Genomic DNA, 26,224 nt, shown 5'->3' with positions numbered 1-26,224 from the left:
TGAGTGAGAGAGAGGGCTCGGCTGACATCACCAGAAAGCTCTTTCCTTGAGGGCTTACAGGCAGTCTCTACATGGCCAAGAATGAAAGTTCTTCTTTTGCTATCACTTTACAGAAACTGCTTTTGAGGGCCTTTGTAATTTAGACATTGTAGGTTCATGGTTAACCACCAGCAGTTACCACCATGCAAACTGTGCACCTTGAATAGATTGTGTTGTGATGCCATGACAAAACAATGTATGGTAAAACAACAAGAAATAAAAAGGTGCAGCACAGTACAGACCTCACATGCTAACTTCTGAATTACATTAATGAGTTCTTACCAAAATGTGAAAAAAAATTGAGCATAACCTCAAAAACAGAGTTTGATTTTTTCCAATTTGGGATAATACAGAATATCACCTTTTCACTGAGTTAAAGAAGGTGGACCATGGACTTAGCAAAATAATTCTGCATGAAAGCAGCAGTCCAGTTGTTCATATCACACTTCTGTCCATAAATACTGAGACTAAAGTGTTAGATTTGATTTTTAAATCCATGGCTGTCCAAAAGATATGGATAAAATGTTTGCCCAACATGATTTGAGTGCAGATCAAAAGATGAGGCTTAGAAATAGGCTACATTTTAGACAGTTTTACTGAGGATAGATGTCAATGGAAAACAATTGTTTTATTGAATTATAACATGCTTGATGAATATTGAAATAGAATGCATATTATGAATAGTTTCCTTTTCTGAAATTTGAATTTAAAATTTGTTCCCTATCATTCCCTCACCTCTATTGCATCAATTTTTAATTTGATTTATACATTATTTTCCAAAATTAGGAGTTTCAAACCAGGTTTGTGCAGACTCACTGTAAGATTAATTAAAAACTGGGATAATATAAGTATTTAAGTTACATAAACTGTCACATTCTTTATATGTTTTTATTAACATTCAGTTTTGAGTTCATGATTGTCTTAGGATTTAACTTTCAGCAGTTCTGACTGTCTAGTCTTTGATGATTCTTGTAAGCAAATGGTGTGTCTTCTGAAGTTAATTGCAAAGTCTTTAGGTTTTGTAATATTATGTTGTAGAAAAAACTTAATCACAACAGTCAACTGAAGCCTGGCTCATGACATTCTATTATGTAGGCTAAAGGATTAATCTATTTTTAAATTTATCAAGATATTCATTGGTATATAGAATGTTCAAAAGTGGTAAATTGCTGAAGAAAGGACAGCATGTTAGAAACTACCATTTACTTCTAACCCTGTGAACCTTCTCTCTTAAAACGTCAATCAGCAACCCTCTCAAGGTAAGTGAGCATTAAAACTTTTAAAAAGCCTCCTTTAAAGAAAGTAGAGCTGGAATGGAATTAAAAAGCTGATGAGAAGTCTACAGACAGGAGTTGTGATGCAGTAAGTGGTTATGTAACAGAAGACGCATCCTCTGTTCCCCTGTTAATCTGGTAGGGAGATTGCAATAGATCTAATAAACTTTCAAGTTTTTTTTTTTCTTTTCTATCAGCTCCTTATTTCTACATTTTTCAAATGATTTAATTAATAGTAACATATTCTGAAGTTACTTAAGGTTTTGGGGTATTTGTTTTTAGTTATAAGAACTGCTGCAATCTGTTTCTACAATGGGCAGCTGGCGGCTTAGTGGTAGTGCTGCTGTCAATGGAAAAAGGAGTTTGGGTTCATGTCCTGGGTGCTTCTTGCATGCAGTTTGCATGTCCGTCCATGGGTTTCCTTACTCAGCCCAAAGACATGCAGGTTGCAATGCTAAATTGGCCCTGATGTGTGTGTGTGTGTGTGTGTGTGTATTGACTGTGCTATAGGCTGGTGCCCAGTCCAAGGACTGTTCTTGCTTTGGGACTGTTTGCAGGGTGGGATAGGCTCCAGCTTCCCCAGTGGCCCTGCTCTGGACAAGTGGGTTTAGAAAATGGATGGAAGTTTCCACAGCTTTGCAACCTTGTGCTGTTTCAAAGGCAATGTTTATGTTAACTGAAATATACACTCATTCTTTACATCAAGCAAATGCATACTTTTACATTTCATTTTAAAATTTTCCAGCAACTTATATGGTTGGGATTTCATGCTTTATTAAGCAAAGTTAAAAGTTAAAATCTTTTCCTTGTTACTAATTTTAAACTGCTTTTTTCTACATTTGTAGCACATTTTTCAGTAAATCATATCCATCATTAAATATTCTGTTTTCCCCAGAATAGTTATGGTTTCTGAAATTACAACTGAATCTGAAAAATAATTTTAATGGAATGATCAAAGGATGTTCACAATTAAAAGTTGGTATTTAATAATGTTCGGTTATTTCACAATAGAAATAAAAAATTAGTTAAAACATTACCATATTTACTCTGTTAGCAAGCTAAGCTCTTTATGAGATCTACTGAAAATCTGACAGCATATTATATTTTATTGCTCAAAAAATACATTTCCTTTTATATTAATCTATTAATAGACTTCTGCTTGAGGTTTGATTGGGCCATTAGAGATTTGAATATATTTCATTCAAAGGAAAATAAATATAATTTAACAGCTTCTGATCATGTCTAGACATTGTCTAAATATAACATAACAGGAGTTTAGATATAGTGGGTGCTAAGGGGATTAACACCAACTCAGAAAATGCCAAAGGCCTGAATAAACTGATCAGAAGGGCTGACCCTTGACTCACTGGAATCAGTGACATCAAAGAGGATAATGGCAAAACTGGATGCCATTATGACTAATGCTGCCAGTCCTCTCCATGACATGATGTTCTGAATCGCCTTTGGTCACCAGTTCATTCCACCATGGCCTGGAGCTCTTCAGATTATATAATGCCTACTCTCATTGTGCCTTTCTTCATCCTAGCCAATTATAGTAAACACATTGGCACAGAGACAATATTTCTTTACGTTTTATATTATTATTGCTAGCTGTGCATATAATTCTATGTTTCACACCTATTGTATATAATAATTTGTACTTTGTTAATAACTTTTTTGAAGTATGTATAATGCTGGTCTTCATCTGCTGGAGCAAGTGAATTTCTTTTCAATTTTATGTTCAAATTATATTTCACATGTAGAGAGTACAATGAAATTCATACTTATGGATCAATATAGTAATATCTATCTATCTATCTATCTATCTATCTATCTATCTATCTATCTATCTATCTATCTATCTTGTAAGGTGTTACCCAGGCAGCAATATATTACCAAGGTAATAGATAGCATCTGGAAGACTAAGAACAATCACAGGGCCCAAAAGGAACTATTTACAGTATAAATCGAGGAACACATTTCTGGAGTCAAAGCTCATGTTAGCATTACTTCAAGTTACTGCAGGGTCTGCCTCAGAAGGGACTCCTCCAGAAGCACCATAGGGGTGGTGGGTGAGGAGTGTGCAGGATGGGCAGGTTTGGGTTGGAGCATCATGTAGAGGATTGTTAAGAGGTCAATGTACATCTTGTGATACATTGGGACACATTATCAGTGATGTAATCTGATGCAACTAGGTATTTCAAGTTTTTCAACATCAGTCACCTTTACCCTGGCAACCCTGCTAGGGCTGACCTAACTCACTGCTCCTGATCCACAGCCATCTAGAAGAATGTTCTGCCACTTCTAAAATGCAAAGTAGTTTGCTAATATGCTGTTGCTCACCCTCACCACATCCAGTAAACTGTACTCTGCTGAACGGCTTGCCAGTAAAACCCCTGCTGCCCACCTTTAGAGGCTCACACCGAGCCTTTAATTACTGGCTGTGACACTGCAGCACAAAGTCCTCATATTCATCCCTTTTCCCCTAATTATCTTTCTCCATTCTGCCGTCTCAGGGATCAGTGTGTTCCAAACTGACCTCCTGCCTAGATTACTTGGACAGTACTGTAATATCAGGCCTTAAGATGGTCATGCAGATGGACTCTGGTAATTCAACTGCTTCCCTAGATCAACTATCTGCAGCAAACCCTGTGTAGAAGCAAGAATCCTAGCAGCAGCCTCTTTCTGGAGTTGGGGTAGCTCTCCTTCCCTAACAAATCTAATAGTGCACTTTGATGCTTGATGTTACCAATGGAATAGGAGATGGTTTTCACTAACTCTTTGAACACTTGGTCATGGCTCCACCAATAGCATACTTCTCCCACTACCTTGGGGCAACTGTTAAGGATATGTTCCAGTGTCTCTCTTCATTGGCACAATGGGCATGCAGGTGTTTTTTGCCCAGCTCCAAATGTAGAGGTTGGACAGGCCTGGCAGAACATTATAGACAGCTCAGATCAGGAAAGCAATATGTCACTTATTGTTTTCCAAACCTTGGGCCACGTGACATTACATTATAGTGCTGCCTCCTATCTTATCCAGCAGTTATATTCCATGAGGGATACATTAGTGCCTGCTGTCCAATTTAGTGAAAAGTCAATCCAGAAGCTGCTTAACAGGCTTGGCCAAGCAGCTGTGAGTCAATCCTCTGTTGTACAATGATCTCAAGGGCCAGCAAATGGCTACCTAACTTTGCAGTACCAAGACCTTACCTTACCCAGAATCCAGTCACGATTTTAGGGAATTGGATTGGGAGTAGCAATGCCAACTCAGAAAAGGCTGAAAGTGCTACCATGAATGTAGAATTTTGCAATGGGGCTTGGGGACAGGTTTACTTTCTGGGAGTAAGAAATGTCAGAAAAAAGAAAAAGAGATACTAGTTTGAAAAGAAGTGGTTTTCTAAGGAACAGAAGTCTAATTCAGCCTGACCATACAATACCCTGTATATGGAAAAAGCCTGTAAGGTAGCAGAACTTTGATTTGTCATCTTTTTGCTTGACGCTTTATGTTCTTCCATCAGCCAATCTGTCTGGGCTTGTTGATTTAATAAATCACTCTTTTTAGGCTTATTTGAATATATTACGAAAAGCACCCACAGTGATAGTCATGTTCGTTTGTCTGTCTGTCTACGTGAAACAACTTGGCTCCCAGTGGACTGAGTTTGTTGAATTTTGCAGGATTATTCTTAAAGGAAGTTTTTAAGTAAATTTCAAATTTTGTTAAGGTATCTCACTTATACTGTGCTGTATACATTGAAAAATACTGTTAAATTTGCAAACTCATCTATCTTAAAAGAGAGAAACATTATGTGTGACCTCAACTATGAAATGGTTTATAATTTCATCTTTACTTTGAGATAGATAGATAGATAGATAGATAGATAGATAGATAGATAGATAGATAGATAGATAGATAGATAGATAGATAGATAGATAGATAGATAGATAGATAGATAGATAGATAGAACTTTATTTGTCCACAAGGAAAAAGCTGTTAATTCAACTTTTTTTAAAACATTTTTTTCTTTATTTGTTCACCAGCCACTGACCTGCAGTCATGCACTCGAGATGGGGCGTGGTCAGATGTAGGCGGGGTTGGATGACCAAGTATTACTTTAAAAAATATCAATGTGTATTTTACTTGTTCAGTTCATTAATAATGATAGTCTGCCTCTGCTCTATTCTACGCTCATTTCTGCGGCTAAGCAACATCTTACAGAAACCTCAGTCAAAGCAGTTCATTTCTCCTACACCTTAAAATGAAAGCAGGTAAGTGACATGATGTTCATGTCTGTAAATGTAAAAAATCCAAGCAACTTAACTTACTGTATGTAGAAATGTATGTAAGATGACCCAGTGGCACTTTATGCTGCATTGACTAAACTCAATATTTCTGTTACACTTAAAACAACCTCATAGCTGCATTATGTAAAGGTCATGATGATTTAATATTTCTCTGATGCTGTAATTTATCTCAAAAGCACAGTGGCGCTGTGTGACCATGAGCAAATCACTTCCCCTGCCTGTGCTCCAATTGGTAAAACAAAAGAAATATAACCAGTTGTAACTCAAATTTTGTATGTAGCCTTGGATTAAGGATTCAGCCAAATAAGTAAATGTAAATGCTATATTTTATGTTTGGATGAAGCCAGCAATTTTAGCTTGAGACTTCAACTCAGATTTTAAATATATCCATCCATCCATTTTCCAACCCGCTGAATCCGAACACAGGGTCACGGGGGTCTGCTGGAGCCAATCCCAGCCAACACAGGGCACAAGGCTGGAACCAATCCCGGGCAGGGTGCAAACCCACCGCAGGACACACACAAACACCAAGCACACACTAGGGCCAATTTGGAATCGCCAATCCACCTAACCTGCATGTCTTTGGACTGTGGGAGGAAACCGGAGCGCCCGGAGGAAACCCACGCAGACATGGGGAGAACATGCAAACTCCACGCAGGGAGGACCCGGGAAGCGAACCCAGGTCTCCTAACTGCGAGGCAGCAGCGCTACCACTGAGCCACTGTGCCTCCCAGATTTTAAATCTCCACAGGACAATTCCTTGAAAAAAGTGTATGTTTAACAAATTTAAACTGCAATTGGCCACAGACCCCCCACATCCAAAAAACTAACAATAACACATGAATCTTTTCATCATTTGAGCTAGAATGTACCGTCTATGAAAGCAGCCACATATTCTAAAATAGTATTAAAAACATATTTTATGAGCTCTAGTAATACATGTAATTACAATATATTATCATTATTATTTTTGAATATGACTCATTGTTACAATAATATCTGATGAACAAACTTGTGATAACAAACTCTTTGATGAAGAGATTAGAAAATTCAAAAATGCTCCAGTTTTCAAACTGGCAAACCAAGTATCTGTACACACTTGAATTTTATACAATCCAAACGTTTTGCACATTTGATATTTCATTTGTGGGATGAAGTGGCTGCAAGTTAAGTGGAGGAAAAGGGCACATTAAATGAGGGAACGATTCATAATGAAAATTAGAGACCCACTCTACAAGCAAGTGTGGGTTGGTAGGTACTGCAGGGGGACGATACCCTCTAATACTAAAGGTGCTCTGATATGGAATTATCTAAGGGGACTAAGATTAGAGGAAAACTGATAGAGAACGATAGCAAGAGAGAGAAATATGTACAAGCAGCAGATAGAAAGCCAGCCTTATCCCTTAAAGGAGCCCCATGCCAGAAAAGGAGGATTACAGGAGATAGGTAGTGTAAAAAAATTCTACTTGCCTTTAAGCTTAGAAAGAGTTTGTGTTTTTAGGTGTTTCTTGGGCTGTAAAAAATCACCATGTCCTACTAGTACATGTGACTTTGTAGGATTACAATGACACCAAACAAAATTATAGGTATAGTCATGGAATTAAACCTTGTGAAATGTTAAAATGTCTTAACCTGGTGGTATCTAAATGAGTTGGGAACTGGAGAGACAGATGGTGCATAGGGTAGTGCATTCAAGAATAGGGAGGTAAGAAGGAATACACTCGTGGTAGTGCTTTGAATTACTTATAAAATGTGAATTAATCTTCAACTAATTCACAATAGTAGACAAATACAATCTGATTAAACTAAGTTCAAACAACTACATGTCCATACTGAATGCACCATTTAAACTTTCACAGTCTAGGTTTTAACATTATTTGAACATGTAAGCTAATGAATTCTCCAGAGGAAATTGATCTGTGGAGGTGTTCCATACAATGAAATCAGATTGAAGGTGAGGGTGCTCTGCCCTGTAAAAAAGGTACACAGAGTTTGGTTAGGGTTAGAAATATCACACAACCATAAAAGAAGAATTGTAGAAAAGTGTAAAGATGCAAGAGTATAGAGGTTTTTCTAATGGTCAGGGTGTTCTTCAGCCCACTGTAAGATATTTTGTGTACAAATGGAGGAAGGTTATTATGGTATGAGCAAATAGTGCAATGGCAGAAGTAAAAAGAAGACCAAGTTAACACCAAAGGACCTCAGTGACATTTTAACCTTGCAAAACCTTTGTTCATGTGTCCACTACAAGAACAACACTGAACAAGATTGTGTTCTTAGCACACCACTAAAGGAAATCACTGCTTTACAAAAGAAGCACTAAATACCAAGACTCCCTGTGCCATGAATTGGGTTTTTAAAAATATATAATAAAAATATAATGTTTGTTTGCGTATTGAAAGGTACGTTCTTAAACTACTTTTACATTTTTTAAAAGTGAGAAATCTAATTTTGAGGTGAGATTATTGATTGATCACTCATTTTTTTGTAGTATTGTCACCACCATATTGTTTTTTTACAGAATTTCTTTACAGCTGTTTGTTTCTCTTGTCATTAGGTCATTATCTAAATTATTAGGGACATCTCCTCAAAGGTCGTGAACTCCTGATTACAACTTGATAGGTTAAAATGCCGTCTTTTTGAGGACCTCCTCATCCGAGTTTGAAGATAAACTCTTTTTTGTTGAACGTATGTATGTCATTCCCTAAACTAACTACTATGTTTTAACTTTAATTTTTACTTCTCATCTCAGTTTTAATTCATGATTTCTTGATCTCTCGTGCTTAGCTCTTTTTGCCTTCTGACTACATATTACTTCCTGGTCCTAAAATATTTTTGCTAGGCCTGCTAAAATAACATTATACATAATACATTTTGGATACTGTTCCATGGGTGGATGAAAAAAATGCACAGTAATATCTTTGGCAGAATCATTTATCACTATTTTTGGAAAGAGAAAAAAACATCATTTACCAACATCAAAACTTCATTCCAATCGTGAAGCATGATGGAGGGATCATTATGGATTTTGGGCTACTTTGCTGCCTCAGGGTCTGGACAGTATCTTCATAGAGAAGACAATTAATTCAAAATTTTATTGAGACATTTTACAGGCAAATGTCAGAGTAGCAGTCTGTCACGGAAAGCTTAATCAAAGTGTGCGATGCAAGAAGACACTGAACAGAAATACAGGAGTAAATCACCAAAAGCATGGCTTAGACAGAAGAAAATCATTGCTCTGGAATTACCAAGGCAAAATCTAGTCTGGAGCCAAACTGAGATGCTGTGGTATGAGCTGAAGCAAGCTATTCATGCGAGGAATCATGGAATTATCAAAGAACAGAAACAGTTTTGTAGACAGAATGATCAAAAATGATTCCCAACTGTTGTACAGGTCTGAAAAGCAGCTATGGGAAACATTTGTTGAAATTATTCTTGCTCTCTCTGAGAATGTCTCTCAGTTGCTAAATAAAAGAGCTCACATTCATTTTACAGATTGGTCCTTTAGGTTTTAAATGATGTGTTTAGAAGTAACAAGAAGAAGTACTCAGTGTGTTATTAATTTAAGCAGACCGGGGTTGTCTATTATTATGGCTTAGTTCCGATCACACTTTTATATATAAGTCATGCAGAAATCCAGTCAAATCCAGAAGATTCAAAAATGGATAGACTCACCATTGTCCAACCCAGTAAATCATATACTGCAACTACATACTCATATTAACACATTGCTGAGGTAAATTAGAGCATCAGAGCTGAAGAATCACAAAATTAATCTTACTTTCATATCTTTGGGTATGGGTGAAACAAAAATCAGAGCATGCAGTGTAAATCCCATGCAGATACAAGGAGAATATGTAAACTCCGCACAGACAATGACTGTATGTGGGATTTGAACCTACGACACTGGCCTCAGTGCTAACCATGGTGTCACTGTGCCACCTGGCATATAAACTTACCAAACTATGCCAGCTGTACACAGCAGTATAGTAAATATTATATGAGAATACAGAAGGAAACGCATGTAGGCGCGTTATGTCATTATTTGAGCATAAATTCAATTGGTGCTGTAATTGCTAAGTGCAAGCGACACATGGTAATTATTAGGTCTGTAAATCTCTGGTGAAGCGAGGTGTTGTACATGTTTGCCTCTTTAAGTAAGCACCTGTAGGAGGAATGCAAGCAAGGAAGTTTTGAAAAGAGTCAGAGGTAAATAACGCAGTAGACTGTACCTGTCTTAGTTAGCTGCTACAGACAACAAACACCTTCTACGGATCATATTGCCTGGATGGGTTATCAGCAAGGACACACCTAAGATGAGGTAAAAGGTAAAATTCACAGACGACATGGGACTACATGGGCCTGAAGAGTGAGCCATGGATACCTTACTAGGGAGCAAATCATATTTGTATTTACATTTTTTCCATGTAGTGTTTATCAATTGAAACAAGTGAGATCTCCCTAAAAATATGTTTTTGCTTATGTGAACTTATGAACAACAGAAATTAATTTTTGTTATTATGTAAAGCATAAACAAAAATATCTGTTTTCCGGATGCAAATGACACCGGATAAAAGTCTTGCAATTCACTATTAAACAGAATAGTGTGCCTTCAGTTTAAAAATGCTATTAAACATGGATTGCTTTGGATTTTTTAAAAATGATCACAAATGAAATGATGAAGGTTGATTTCTTTTCTGGCTTCATATAGTCCGTCAAGTGATAATAGAAAAGTGCACAATATTAAATGTGACAGACTTTAAGGGGAAGGGTAGGAAAATGGATAAATATAATCACACCCTCAGCCCCCATTATTATTTATTGTATATTTATACATACTGTACATACATTAATGATTCATTTATCAATACGGGTCTTTCTATTTGTGGAACTAATTCTAAATAAGTAACATTATTTTTATTTTTAACAAGTGCTTATGAGCCTTAATGTAACTGCTCTATATTTCTTTGTACACCATTATTGTAAAAGCCCAGAGTCTTAGAAATTCAAAAATATCTTAATTACAGAACAAATTCCCCAGAATGAACTCTGTAAATGGCATCTTAAAGTAAACCTTCAGATAGTAAAGTACTCTCTCTAACGTCAGCCATGCTAGGTCCAGGTTAAAGGTGACGGAAAAAAGTGTTGGTGTGAGAGTTACAGCTTGACTGAGCTTGTATGAAGACTAAAACACAGATAAGCTGCTACATGCAGGAACTAAAATAGGCACAGTTAGGAATCCTGACAGAAATTCAAAACCACTGGAGCCTTTTCTGTACTGTATTGCAAACCCCAATGGCATTATTATTAATTCTGAGCAATGTGCAGAAAAACTTTTTTTTTTTCTCTTTGCAATTTCTCCAGCATTAAATTGCTTTTATATTGCATTGGTGTGTTGCCTGTTATGGATTTGAATTGTGCAATATCAACAAATAGTTCAATTTGGAATTTAAAGTTATAATCACACAGCTTTTTAATGTGATTAAAGATTCTAGGAAAAGTCCATCCACTATGGTACGGATCTCATTTAATCCAAGGTTAGGTCAGCATCAAGACAACAACCAACCTAAGCAGGGTATTATGAAATGTGGATTTATTTTAAAAATGTGAACGTTTTTGTGTGGGTTTTGGTTTTAAAACGTTAATAAATGCTAATATTATTCGATTCTTATGACATTAACACACGTAGAAGCATAGCCATTCAGTATTTATTTTGTGCAGCAAAATGTTTCACTCAGGCTAAACTTAGCAAGTGGTTTAGTTTGTTTTTCATTGCTGTAAAGGTGTGTCAGAAGACAGCTAATATCCACTCTCATCCACAATTTTACTCATTTTATTTTTCTCATTAAAAGGTAGTGGGGAAGAATGGCAATGAATATATTGGTAAATATATTCATTGAGTCAGCATAAATGTTACAGAAATTTTGTTTGAATAAACTGCATACGGTGCATTGGAAGATAAGCAGCAGGGCTGTTCTGTTTCTCTTGCATTACATTGGAGGGCTGATATCATCCATGGCTATTGGCTGAAAATTCCCACAGTAACTGAAATTGCACTCGTATTTTTTCGCAGTACTCTTTTTACAGGTTATTGCAGCACCACACAGCACCTTTAATCCTCTCCTATCTGCCTCACAAACAAAAAATATACAAAAATTATAAGAACATATTTTATTTAAGGTAATGTGATTAGTGTTTTAATAATATAAAACAACCCATTTTATAAGGAGAAAGTAGAACAATTGCAAATATTTGAACCTGTAAAATGGCTTTAAAAAAGCTATTATCTCAGAAAGACAATACATTGTGGTAATACACCCCTAGATACTAAATACAAAACGCATCTAAAAAATATGTTGGCAAAAGTTTATGACTATAAGGAGAAATAAACTTATACAAATTATAATAGTTACAGGTTATTACAAAAAAATCTGCATTTATTGTCTCCATTGTCTGTTTAGTTAGATGCTTTCTTGTGCATCCATCTATCGTCTAATTGTAAACGCTGAGCTGTAAAATTCAAATACTAATTTAATTACTGACACTTTACACTTTCGAGTGTTTAATATTATAGTAGCCCCAGCACCACCATATTCCTCCAGCAGAAAGTCAGCCTGCATATTGATTAACATCTAATCAAAGCAGAAGATTGCTTGTTACAAATATTACAGCAAAGTTTAAAGAAGACAACTGACACATTCCCTGATGCCATTCGTGTTAATTATTCGAGCACAACACGCGATTCATTATCTGCAGGTCTTAACACGAGCATCTGGCACTTTTCACAGGAGTACTTTCAGATGTTTAGGGTACTGCGGTTTCATGGCGGTTATGTTACATCATCACTTTAAAATGGAAACAGTTATTTTTAGTCTTCATTTTTTATGACAAAGACAATAAACAAATATGTGGTTACGGGATGCTAAATTAACATATGGTGTTAAAGAGACACCTTTTTTATATATGATAATCAGAGGTAAACATTTTTCCTGGCTTAAAACACCGTATCATCGGTACACTTAAGTATGCTTAAACGGACGCATTTTTCAGAATGCTGCTGTTTCGTTCTTAATATTTATAAGCAACATATTACGATATACTAAATTGTTTTAGAAAACAAAGTTTAAAACGTCGTTTGGTTCAAGTGGATTGTAATAAGAAGCATTAGAACACGTCGCAATAATGCTATTTAATAATTAAGAGTAACCTTTCAGTACTAAACTGAATTGGTTCAAAGAAAAAAAGCGCTCGATGTTTTTTTTTTTTTTTTAAGAAGTTAAGTTTCTGATAGAAGCTGATCGAATTGTTACGTAATTGTGCCTGTGTACTTTCATTTATAAAGCAACGTGTAATCTAATTCAGAATGTTGCTGGACAGCCTTCCACTAATCCCAGTTCACCTTCGGTTTAAATCCTGGTGTCAATGGGTTCACGGAGATCGGATCTATTATGTGTTAATCGTATAAAGCTTATCGGTGGACTGTCTGTACAGCGAATATCTGCATATCCACTTATATCGTCGCAAAGGGGCGTCAGAAACGCTTTTAAAAAGCTTAACCTTTAAGTACCCTTTGAAATTTCACTTCGTAAGAAAGGTTATAGCTTTTCCTTGAACTTTAAATAACTACAAGGTCATTGAGTTCTATAGTCGTGAGACCAGTGCGAAAATGGAAATTAAGCACGCATTTTGGGGTGGGTAATGCGTTTTCAGCACCGAGGACAGCTCATTAAGGTAAATTGCAGAGTTGCGTACAGAAATGTTTGAAATCTGCATGATCGAGATGAAATGTTATGCAATATTGTAAGTAACCAAGTCTCAATACGCGCGAAGAGGGGGAAAAACACGCACAGTCCGCATAAACTTGTCGTAAACCTACATGCAGCAATAGTATTGTACCTGATGGTCTTTCATTCCGCAGCGCGTTGACATTACACGGCTGTACAGCACTTCGAAAGTTTAAAAACGTTCTTAATATTAACTTAACTAAAGACAATTTACCTAAAAATTGGGAGAGACAGATTGTTCCCTAAATGTCCTTCCTCCATGACATGTATTTAAACAGCATAAATGAGTGCCATCCTATATTTTCATTGGCATGTGTGAAGCACAACCAAAAGCAGTGTGCCTTTGAAATTTATTACTTTCAACATTAGGGTATTGCACAAGTGAATATCTATCTATCTATCTATCTATCTATCTATCTATCTATCTATACTAATGTACCTGTTCTATCTATCTATCTATCTATCTATCTATCTATCTATCTATCTATCTATCTATCTATACTAATTTCACCTGATCTATCTATCTATCTATCTATCTATCTATCTATCTATCTATCTATCTATCTATCTTTACGTCGATTGATTAACAGCTCGTCTATATTTGTCTGTCATTATAGTTTGTTAAAAAGCATCATCGTTGCGTGGTTTAAGGTATGCTTAACTGTAAAAGGAAGAATCGGTTGCCTAACGTAATTCACAGAACAGTTAAACACAATTACAAGTCATGAAAATAGACATATAAAATATTTTGATTCCTTTGCATCTTTTCGCATAGCCAAAATGTGTGATATATAGATACCACACATGTCATATATAGTATATTAATTAAAAGCAAGACATTATTTTTCACACATACATGTAATTCACATTGTTTGGTGCATTCTAAAGAAGATACAAAGCAGGTAGTACATCTTTAAAAATGTGCCTTGCTCAACCTCCTTTTTAGTAAATAAAAGTTGAACCCAATGCTGTAATTCCTCGCTGCAAGTACTGGCAAGGCGCGCTTGTGCCACCTCGCGCAGAGGTACAAGCGAAAACTATGTGCTATATCACTATTATACCGTACATGATCTCTATAAAGCAGGCACGAAAGGCGAGAAAATCTAAATATTCAAGATGTCACCCTTCCTACTTCAACTATCATGTTGACAGGTATATAAATGTCAAAATCGAGCGCAACGATTTAAATATTTGATTGCATTGTGTTTGTGATATTAAAAAACAGTAACAGGCGCTTGTATATATACCCGTATAAACGGATTTTGATTCTGGTTTGCAAATATGTTCTCTGTATTAAATACATCAATGATTTTCACCAAAAAAAAAACCCTCAAGGGTGGTATATTGTTTATAAAGATTCGGGAGAACGCCTTAAATATAATCAGATTTAAATGTTTTATTAACGACAGATGTCAACAATACAACGACTGCACCAATTAGAACACCAATGCCCGTTTGGAAGGTTAAAAGCGGTGGCACGCGGTGTGGAAGGTGACTTTCTCCTCCTTACCTAAAATCGCTATAGGGGTGTATAATCCAGTATCCCGCAGTTTGGACACGTTCTTGCTCTTTTTCCACTGCTTTCTGGCTTCCGAACATACGTAGAGAGAACTTATTAACCCCGGGCTGTAACATTGCCCCGAATTGTCTTTGCATAAAACCATACTGCCTCGACGACCCGTCCAAATCATCAAACCCAACCATGGCTTCCTCCCGATCCATTTTAAAGCCCACAGAATTGGCATGGTCCTTTATGTTCTGGCTTCCCATGTTGCTCTTCTGTATTGAATCCTGCCTTTGAAATACATTGTTTCCATCCGATTTCTCGTCTTTGTTATTTGAAAATGAATTAGATTTGTCTGCCATTTTTTTTCTTCTTCTTCTTCTTCTTCAAATAATGCAGTCTCCTTGATGAGATGACAGACTGCTGCTGCTCTCTACTAAAGTCAAGAGGACCCACTGCAAGCTCGCTTCGTGTATCATTTGATGCCCTTCAAGTGATCAGCTCCACTGCCTGCTGTGCAACTGCTGCAAACTAAGGCTGCGAGTTGTGGTGTACCGAGCAGATCGGGTTTCTTGAATTGTCGCCATCTAGTGTCGGAAAGGGAGAATACAAACCTCTATCTGCATTTTCCGTCAGTTGCGAAAAAAATGCCTTAATTTATTTCTTCATTTATTATCTAATATTAAGAAGCTCTATTCTAAACAAGCTCTAGAGCAGCTACATGTTCTGTCGTTTTTCCTTTTACTTGACAATCATTGTAAGGATTCTGGAATTATTATAATTATTAAAGTCCACATTCCATGGCAAGCAACCTATTTGATTATTTTGCACGTGATGAATGCCATATATATATATATATATATATATATATATATATATATATATATATATATATATATATATATATATATGCATATATATATATGCATATATCAAACTGTATTATTTTGTGTGTGTCTCATTTATTCCTAGAATTAAAATGAATAAAAATTATAATACCATAAAACATTTAGTTTAGAACTAAAAATGAAACGAGTATTGAAATAGCATAACCTAAAATTGATAATAATTGTGAATGATCTTCTTTTGCTTAATTTTTTTACAACAGTTATTCTAGATTTGTGACTCAGTTTGTGCCCCAAGTTTTTTTCTGCCGAATTCAAAACCATGTATGTCTTTTTTAATTTAGTGATACACATCTTTTAATGAGGACAATTTTATGAACAGATGAGAGTCACATTTTCATTGCTTCATAAATAGGCTTATATTGTATGCAGCAAGACTAAGTCACCATTTTGAAAAATAGGCAGGGAAAAAGACAGAGATTAGGTGGCTCTCCAACTCCATGATAGCCGTGGGTCATATCCATCTGTCAGATCTTTATTGTTTGTAGCACCTGTCATAGTAAGTGCCCTTCAAAGTCATTAACAATATTTCATTTAAACATATTAGGTAACATTAAAACATATATAAGGGATATACTGTATATACAGTATAGTAAAACCTATAGGCAGTATTTCAAAAGAACAAGGGCATTTAAGTGCTAATAATAAAGGGAGGGAATATTAGCTGTCATATACCGACTGTGAGGAATATTCTGACCCGGTCAATATTGGTCTTCACTGTGCTCCATTTTTTTCAGGTATTACATCTTCCATTCATCTTAAAAAATGTTATTTAGTTACACAAACTTGTCTCTGCATTGTAATTCTTGGGTTTGGTAATGTCCATACGGTAAACAGCACTTTGGCAATCTAAAAGATCCTGTGGAAAAATTCAAAAATAATTGAAAAAAATAAAATCCATCCATTATCCAACCCGCTAAATTCTAACTACAGGGTGACAGGCCCAGCCATCACAGGGCGCAAGGCAGGAAACAAACAGGGCAGCAGCCCACTTTTGGGCGCACACACACCAGGGACAATTTAGAATCGCCAATGAAAATCCATCTATCCATCCGTTTTCTAACCCGCTGAATCCGAACAGGGTCACGGGGGTCCGCTGGAGCCAATCCCAGCCAACACAGGGCACAAGGCAGGAACCAATCCTGGGCAGGGTGCCAACCCACCGCAGGACACACACAAACACACACTAGGGCCAATTTAGAATCACCAATCCACCTAACCTGCATGTCGTTGGACTGTGGGAGGAAACTGGAGCGCCCGGAGGAAACCCACGCAGACACGGGGAGAACATGCAAACTCCACGCAGGGAGGACCCGGGAAGCGAACCCGGGTCTCCGAACTGCGAGGCAGCAGCGCTACCACTGAACCACCGTGCCGCCGCCAATGAAAATGAAATACTGAATTTAATTTGAATTTTTAAAACTGCATAATCATGTATAAACTCACTGAGCAAATAATTAGGAACACCTGTACACCTGTTTAACCATGCAATGATCTAATTAGTCAATCATGCGATAGCAGCGCAGTGCCTAAAGTCATGTAGATACAGGCCAGGAACTTCAGTTAATGTTCACATGAAACACCAGTGCAGAGAAAAAATGTGATCTCAGTGATTACCACTGTGGCATGATTGTTGTTGCCAGATAGACTGGTCTGAGTTTTTCAGTAACTGGGGATATTCTGGGATTTTCATAGACCACCATCTGTAGAGTTTACTCAGAACGGTGAAAAAACCCAAAAGCTTTCAGTACATGGCAGGTCTACGAATAGAAAATGGAAATACCTCATTGATGAGGGCGTTCAGAGGAGAATGACCAGACTGGTTTCAGCTGACAGAAAGGCTACAGCAACCCACATAACCACTCTGTATGAATGTGGTGAGCAGAAAAGCATCTCAGAATGCACAACATATAAGACCTTGAGCCAGATGGGCTGCAACAGCAGAAGGCCATGACGGGTTCCACTCGTGCCAACGGCAAACAGAAAGTTGAGTCTGCAGTGAGCACAGAGACAGAGAGAGAAAGGTTAGGAGTATGCGCTGATATAGCGCATTGCCACACCCAACACATGACAAACCAAAAGAAAATCCGAGCACATCACCACAGTTTTGATGTCACTACATTGGTTACCTGTGTCATTTAGAATTGACTTTAAAATCCTACTTATAGTTTACAAAGCTTTAAATAATCTTGCTTCATGTCATATTTCAGAATGTCTTACACTCCAAATTGTAACCTTAGATCTTCAAATGAGTGTCTGCTTAGAATTACAAGAGCTAAACTTAAAAGAAGTGGTGAGGTGGCATTCTGCTGTTAATCACCTAAAATCTGGAACAGCTTGCCAATAGAAATTTGCCAGGCTAATACAGTGGAGCACTTTAAAAAACTGCTGAAAAAACATTACTTTAACATGGCATTCTCATAGCTTCATCTTAGTTCAATCCTGATGCTCTGTATATTCAATTAATTATCATTATTATTCTTGGTATTCATATTCAAAATCTGTACTAACCCCTACATTCTCTTCTGTTCTTTTTCTGGTTTTCTGGGGTGGCGACCTGCACCACCACCACCTGATCAAAGCACCATGATATCCCTACATTGATGGATTAAAGGCCAGAAGTCCACATGACCATCATCATCAAGTTCTTCCATGAGAACCCTGAATACAACGAGGACTGATTGAGGTCATTTATGTTAGGTAGAATGGCTAGAGGGGGCTGGGCTGTCTCGTGATCTGGATCCCCTGCAGATTTTATTTTTTTCTCCAGCCGTCTGTAGTTTTTTTTTTTTCTGTCCTCCTTGGCCATCGGATCTTACTTTTATCTTATGTTAATTAGTGTTCCCTTATTTTAATTCTTATTTATTTTGTCTTTTTTCTCATTCTTCATCATGTCAAGCACTTTGAGCTGCATTATTTGTATGAAAACGTGCTACATAAATAAATGTTGTTGCCTTACCATCAGGGACACTGAAAAGACCACTGCACCTCTAAAATCCACTCAAAACCTTTTCAGTTTTTTGTCTTCCTCATTGATATACACATTTTGCTGAGTATACCAAAATTTTTATTCAATATTTCTGTTTTCTCACCACACTTGAGGTGAATTGAATTCAGAGGGTGTGATGTCTGAGTTGAACCACAGCTGGCAATTCTCCTCCTTGAATCCAGGACATTGATAGTCATAGACTAAGATGAACCAGTGTGAATGAAGACACAGAACAAGAACTATTGAAAAAAGTGCTTTGTGCTTTTATTTGTTAAAGTGTTCAAAAAGTACAGTTTGAAATTTATTTTTTCAGTTCTGTGAGGAAGTTAAAAAGTTAAATAAACAATATCAATAAATATCTATACTAATAAAAGGCAAAGCCCTCACTCACTCACTCACTCACTCATCACTAATTCTCCAACTTCCAGTGTAGGTAGAAGGCTAAACTTTGGCAGGCTTATTCCTTACAGCTTACTTACAAAAGCTAAGCAGGTTTCATTTCGAAATTCTACACGTAACGGTCATAACGGTCGATAACGGTCGACAACGTCCACCATGTTAAACTTTCTTATTTATGGCCCCATCTTCACGAAATTTGGTAGGTGGCTTCCCTGCGCTAACCCAAACCAATGTATGTACTTATTTCGGTGGTATGATGCCACTGTCAGCCACCATATTGAACTTTTCAACGGTCTTTGTTACTTATGGGCCCATCTTCAAGAAATTTGGTACGCTAACTGAATTCTACTTACGTACCTATATACGTCCATAGCCTGCAGCTCGGTCACTGTGTGAGGCGACGTTGGGTCCCCCATCCCAATGCCTCTCACATTGTTGGCTGCCTGCCTATATAAGGCCGTCCGTCGCTCCAGTCTCTACATTCCCTTCCTTGCTTCGCCACGGGATTCACGCCTCCCTGCTGATAAGTACAGCCTTTTATGTTTTATTGTTCATTTATTATGATTATAGTTATTGTGTGGGTATTTTAGACTTACTTTACATTGTTCAGATACCCATTTCCTTTATCATTCCAACCGTACCCCCATTAACATGTCTATCGAGGTGATCACCATCGATCAAAGAACTGTCACTTACCGAGTGGTTTCCATGCCCGGAGATGGCACCTACCTTTTCCATTCTCATTGTTACATATTGCACGGCCATATCAGGCTCACTCTTGATATCTGGAGGAACATTGTGTCTTATGTATTGAATGACTGGGACAGGTTCAAGGTGTGGACTGATGACGGTACAGGAGATAATTATACTACACAGGAGCACTATAAAAGTGAAATGCTTAAGCCCTTCACCTATGCATCTGCATGTGAGTTGATGGCTGCCATTGAAATGTTCGGTTGTCGCTTTCAAGTGTACTGAAATGGCCAAATATTTTACACTTTTTGACAACTGCCAATGCCTCTTAAACATCTTAGATTTTACGATTTTAGTAGTGAACACTTTGATTTTTATGAATGTTTAAACTCTCAAAAGCTGGATGTGAAGTTATCGATGAAACCGGTTGTATACTTACAACGCTTGATAGATGCCGAATGTCACTTCAACACAAGTCCTACAAATACTGTCGTAATTGAAACAAACCATGAAACTCAAACCGATTATGACAGCAGCAATCCAAACTGTGAGATTTGAAACAAAATTACTATTCATATGGCCAACTGTAAGTTGCATGCTCAAGAGTAAGCTCAGCGCACAGCTTGGTCATATTACAACCGGAGGGCCGAACTCACAATGTGGTATACAAGGAGATCCTTAACAAATAATTATTGGTATATTTTCCCTCAGTTTAAAAAGGTTTAATTTTCTTCTTAATAAAAATTTTAAGGCAGTACTTCGCCGCTGCGAAGCACGGGTATTTTGCGAGTTCCCAATAAAATCAAAGATAACATCTCCATTCTCCAGTGTTCTTGCCCTCTCAGTCTTGTCTCACTCCACTGACCCCATTTCCTAGATATGCTCAGAGGGGCCAAGACCCTGGCGCAAGCGGTTCTCATTGACTCCCATTCTGGCCACTATCCCTCCACTGGGTCATACCAAGCCCAGCTCCATTTTCCTTATGCCATTCTCAGTGTCCACAGGATCCCTAGGAGTCCCAATCATTCCTGCTCTTTACAGAGAAACAGGAAAGATCCACTCCACCCCAGGAGCACCTCTCTGAGCACACGCCTCCATTTCGCTGTCTTCTCACTGCTCTGGCTTCCCACCAATTCTCTTCACCTAACTTCCTAGTTTTTTCATTCTGTTCTTTTCTTTCTTTTCTAACTTACCCTGGCTTCTTCATACTACCATAGGTGTGGCATCCAAATTATGACCCGTGGAGAGTCAATGGGGAGACTGGAACCAATCGTGCATTCACATAAAGGTTTGATTAGCCTGATCTCCCTAATCAAACCAAGTTAGTGTTAAGACCATGGTTGGATTTTTTTTGGGTGCCAATGGAAATCTTTGCAGCCATGTAGTGTTCAATGGTGAAATTGGTTGATTGTTCGTTCATGTGGGATTACCATCAGCTCAACCATTACTTACTGATTCCCCATGTGTTGTTAAAGAATGCACCTACACCCACTAACAATAAAAAGGATCTGCATAGGACAGATGGGGAAACAAGAAAGATGATTTTGAAAGAACAAAGAGAAGGTTTCTGAAATCGAACCAGTCTGGTGGACAAGAAGCGCGTAGAGATCACTGGGAGTGAGAAGAACAGTGCTTTAGAGGTAGGTCAGTCTTGTTGAGCATCTGTAGGCACAGGAACAACTAATGGCTTTGAGAGACATCTCATGTATACTTGAGGAGGGTGGTGGGATGATGTAGCCTGTCTTTAAGTACCGAATGGGGTTGGTGGGACAAAAGCCAATGAATTGAGACTGCTCTTGCTTGCTCTCTAGTGTCTCAGTAATGTTAATAAGACCCAGTTGAAGAACAGAGAAGACAGGAGAGAGAGAGAAACAAGCAGATTTTAACTTTGCGATTTTATTCTTATTTTTAACATTTTCTTTTGTTTTTATTTATTGTTTGCTTTTTAACTTCCACACTTCCACTTTTTATTTATGGGAGATATGAACTGTACCGCATTATGGACAGTTTGTTCAGAATAAACACACTAAGCACTTTGCACCATTTCTTGTTGTTTTTGTTCTTATTGCTGTAGTCCATCCTCAGTTATGACTAGCAATGTCCTGACAACTGAAAGACTCCCAAGGCTATGGGCACCCGGGACATCACACTTGGGTTTAGTGGTTTGAATTTGACTCTAAATCTTGAATTCCAGGTTTTCAAATTTTATTTCTTTTAAGGCTTACATGTCATCTCCAAATCTATTTGCTGATCCTCTACTCAGGATTTTTCGGCAAAACATGGAAATTTTAACTGCTCCCTGGTACTTGACCTTTAAACTGTCCCTGACCATGTCTAAGCCTTATCTTTATTTATAATCCATCTCCAGTTCTTTATTGTTTCTTCTTTGCCTTCAGGACTTTGTGCCTTTTACACATTTATAACCAAGTCTTGACCTATATTTGAGTTTTAATTTACTTTTGAAAGTTCACATAGTTAAAGACTCTGCCTCTTTTAGTACAATTATTTATCCTTTCAATTGTAAACCCTACATCTCATGATCGAAGTGTTTACAGTGCAGTATAGGCATTACAATGTTTTGTAAAGTTGGGACAAAGCCTTTAATATCTTTATATGACTAAAGGAGGATTTTCAAATTGGCTCTAAGCTGATTGTAAGATTTCATAACACTAGTCATAAGTCATACTGATTGTTCTTTTATGATCCCTGATAAAATATTTTGAACTAACAGAAGGGTGCAATTCATTTTTCCAAATAATCCATTGTGCTTGATAGAGAGGTTTACAGTCAGAATTTTTGTTTTTAAATGGTGTGCTGATGTTGTCTTTTGTGCATGTGGGGACATACCCTTTACTTGCTAACATAGCATTCGGGAACTTCGTGGATCCCCGGACAGGTGCTTTAAGGAAAACATTGGTTTCAGTGAACCACTAGTTGAACTGCATGAGTGTAATAGACGAGTGAGAGAAATGCATTACTGACATTGATATGGATACTGCTCAGATACATAATGGCAGTAGAAAATATATTTGCTTGAAACTGTGAGATGTAAGCGGTGCATTCTATAAATGGAAAATACACCCATCGTATTAATATGTAATAATTTATGCTTCAAGCTATAGACTTATTTACAAGTAATATTGTCTCTTTTAGAAAATATTCAATATGTCTGTACTCAAAAAGACAAGTATAATTTATATCAGTATCATATATTGTACACATAAGTGGCAAAATAAGTCAAGCATTTGAGTGAGAGATACTGTACATGTACTGTTGAAATCAGTTGGTTGTTCAGAGGTGTGAACATAACTTTAATTAAAATCTCTGCATACTTAAGATCATGTATAAAAATGTTGGACACTCCAGGTGCTGGATATGATTCCATGAAGAACAGATCTCCGTGACTAGGAGAAAGAGTTGATTTTTGCAGTACATTTCATTGGAACTTTTACAATGAAGGCTTCTCAACTTGCTCATGCCTAACAAACAATAATGGCTGGTGTGTTGTTGGCAAGGATGCTGGAGGGAAAGACATCAGCTAGGTGCAACTGTGGATGAGAATACAAAACTCTTCATTGTAACATGAACGTACTGATTTGCAATTCAAAAAAAAACATACAAACAATTCTGAATTAATTGACTATGAACAGCAGTTTCATCAAGAACAGTTTTTTGTTAGGTTCAGAAAAAGGTATACTGTGGTCAAGTCGGCAGACATATATTGAATATTATACGTAAAAATACATGTTTGAAAAGAGGGTGATGCACCCAAAACAACTGGTAGCCTACTGAGTAGTGATAGAAGTCAAATATTCAGAGAAGTCATCCTCTACTTTGTTCTCACCATTGAGCACACAATTGGCACATCAGTATAAATCTGCAAGTCCCAAAACCTTGTTTTCCCAAATAGAGTTGTTCTGGTGTCTCTGGTAGTGTGTGGAATGTGTTTTCCTGGTATAAAATTAGACCAAGCAAGCAAAATGCCAATAAATCCAAAGAAATACAATTTAAGTATAGTGATCCTATTCTGAGACATTTCAATCCTGATAGAAGAGTCATATCTGTCTGATACTCCGTCTTTAAAGCACAAGTGGTCAATCAATTGTTTGGAAAACACGACAACAATGTCAATTATTGGATATGATTGTCCTAGTCACCATATCTCAACTGTTTTGAGCACCTATGAGAAAGACTTGAGTGACATCTCAGACAGCATTTTCCATGTCCTTCATTAAACTTTCAGATTATTGACTTTCTCATTGTAAAGTGTTTTTGTGTCCTTCCAATTAAGTTCAAGGCTCTTTTACAATATATGTCAAGCTGTTCTTCTGACTATTTCCTGATGTTGCATTGGTATTTATAGATCTGTAAACTAACATGTTTAACTTTTCCTTGTTTTACAAGGTTCATAAGATTAAATACTGAAAACTGGTAGAGGAAAAAGAAACCATGAAACAGTCTTTAACAAGATGACAACAGCCCAAAGGATATATGCTGAAATTCTTTTTAGGCTTGAAACCGCAGCTCAGTAGCTGAAGCAGAAACGTTGACAACCTTTATGAAGAATCTACATGAGGTTTTGGGGGGAGCTTAGCTATTAGCTAAAGAAATGGCCTGCACTGATTGAATGGTCTCCTCTCGTTTGTCAAATTTGTTGTGTTCTTATGTTTTATGATATTTCCACAAATCTTTGGACCACTTGCAGACCCCTGATATTTGAGTGATTGCTTAAACAAATATCAAAGTGACAGATGATTGTCATAGGAAAACTATTTATGTGGACTTTTTTTTTTAACCAAATTAATTAAATGTTCTTCCGAATTAAATTATGTTTAGATATAAGTTAAGTGAGAACTTTTGCACCTGTAAAGCTGAGCACTCTATAGTTCATTGTGGCCACTTTTTCATTTGAAAATATGAAGATGTTAAATACTAAGCCAGGTTTGGTTTGTACCAGAATAGGATAATGTCCCGATGACTCTGACATGGACTGCACACGTGTTAAATGAGCTGTTTTACGTATTGCCCGTTCCAAAACAACCTTTCAATTTTTGATTTAACTGTATGCCACATAACATAGTTAAAACCAAATTATTTCGGTTCCTAATAGATGTGCATTTCCTGAGTATTTATTTTGCAGACAGAGTCATTTGATTTCTATTCTCAACAAATGACAGCCAGGCATAGATCCAAGAAGTCAATCTCTTGCCTCTTATGTTGCAGTTTGACTAAAACATTTAACAGCAATAAATGGTGGCTATGAATGAATGGAAAAAGTACCTTTAGATTTGAAAATGTGTTCAGTAAGTTTACAAAAGTAAAGTTTTTTTTAAAAATTGTGATATTTTTAAATTAGATTGGCTTTATTATTACTTATCTTTACTCGCAATGTCACTGCAGTTTGCACTTCTGTAACTAAACAGTAATAAAGTCATCTTTTTATTCCCCTCAAACAAGGACAATGTATTTTGTAATTCACACAGATGCTGCACAGAATACCAAACACATCCAAACTAGTTGATACAGGAATTCAATCTAACCTAAAATTAGAAAATAAGAAACATTCAGTACATACCAAGTGCTTGGGGGCACCTGTCAAACTGCTTTCCAAAGAGTCAATAAAAAATGAAAAATGAAAAACAGGCCCCAAGGAAACCACAATTCCCATGCAAAATATCTGACAGGCCAAAGCGAACTGGCCATCCAGCCTCTCCCAGGGCCTCCTAACAGTACGCAGACAAAACTGTACAAGAAAGTGTTGAAAGCCATGGCAGTGATGTGTGAAGTGACAAAGAAGATCCAATTGTGGGATTAGACTGTAATGGTGCCACTTCCCCTATCTGCTGCTAAGCTGTGTCCATAACAAAGAACCTGTTTGGCCAAAAGTTACAGGGCTGTGCAGTAGACAAAAAGGTATTTAAGACCGTAAAAAAAACAATATACAATTATGAAAAAAGTCAAAGCCAGTAGACTTTACGTAATCTCTATAAAGAGTAACGGCACACAAATGTGGAGTAATAAATAATGAATTATGCACTGTTGCCCCAGCAGCTCTAACATGAGTAGGCTGTATTAAAATGCTAAATCTTCATCCTCAGTTTAATGAGTAGAACGAAAAGGAATGCGAGGGGTTTAAAAACATGTTGATTAGGATTACAAAAATTACTAAAAAAAGGCTATATCAATTGTCCTGAAAAAATACACACTGCCAACAGCTGGAGCATGGTTCTCTCTATTTGTGTTCATGTTTTCCTCCCATCTAATAGCTTTTAAACGCTCCATCACCTTGTTTACGTGTAAAGTGTGCATTCAGGAATTTCATACAAATTGTAG

General features: G+C 37.0%; 1 protein-coding gene across 2 annotated transcripts in view; it reads right to left on the bottom strand.

The window, feature by feature from the left end:
• The window catches only part of LOC120527272 (potassium/sodium hyperpolarization-activated cyclic nucleotide-gated channel 1), a 346,712-nt gene extending 331,287 nt beyond the window's left edge, over positions 1-15,425 (bottom strand). For both annotated transcript variants that reach the window (XM_039750499.1, XM_039750500.1), the window contains exon 1: positions 14,912-15,425. In XM_039750499.1, the coding sequence (XP_039606433.1) occupies positions 14,912-15,267 (356 nt within the window). In that variant the 5' untranslated portion in view covers positions 15,268-15,425. The remainder of the gene's footprint in view (positions 1-14,911) is intronic.
• Between the last annotated feature and the right edge of the window lie 10,799 nt (positions 15,426-26,224).

The sequence above is a fragment of the Polypterus senegalus genome, chromosome 4 (genome assembly GCF_016835505.1).
Source record: "Polypterus senegalus isolate Bchr_013 chromosome 4, ASM1683550v1, whole genome shotgun sequence".
Taxonomy (NCBI): domain Eukaryota; kingdom Metazoa; phylum Chordata; class Cladistia; order Polypteriformes; family Polypteridae; genus Polypterus; species Polypterus senegalus.
The sequence above is the reverse complement of the archived record's forward strand: the minus strand, read 5'-3'. Positions and strand labels throughout refer to the sequence as shown.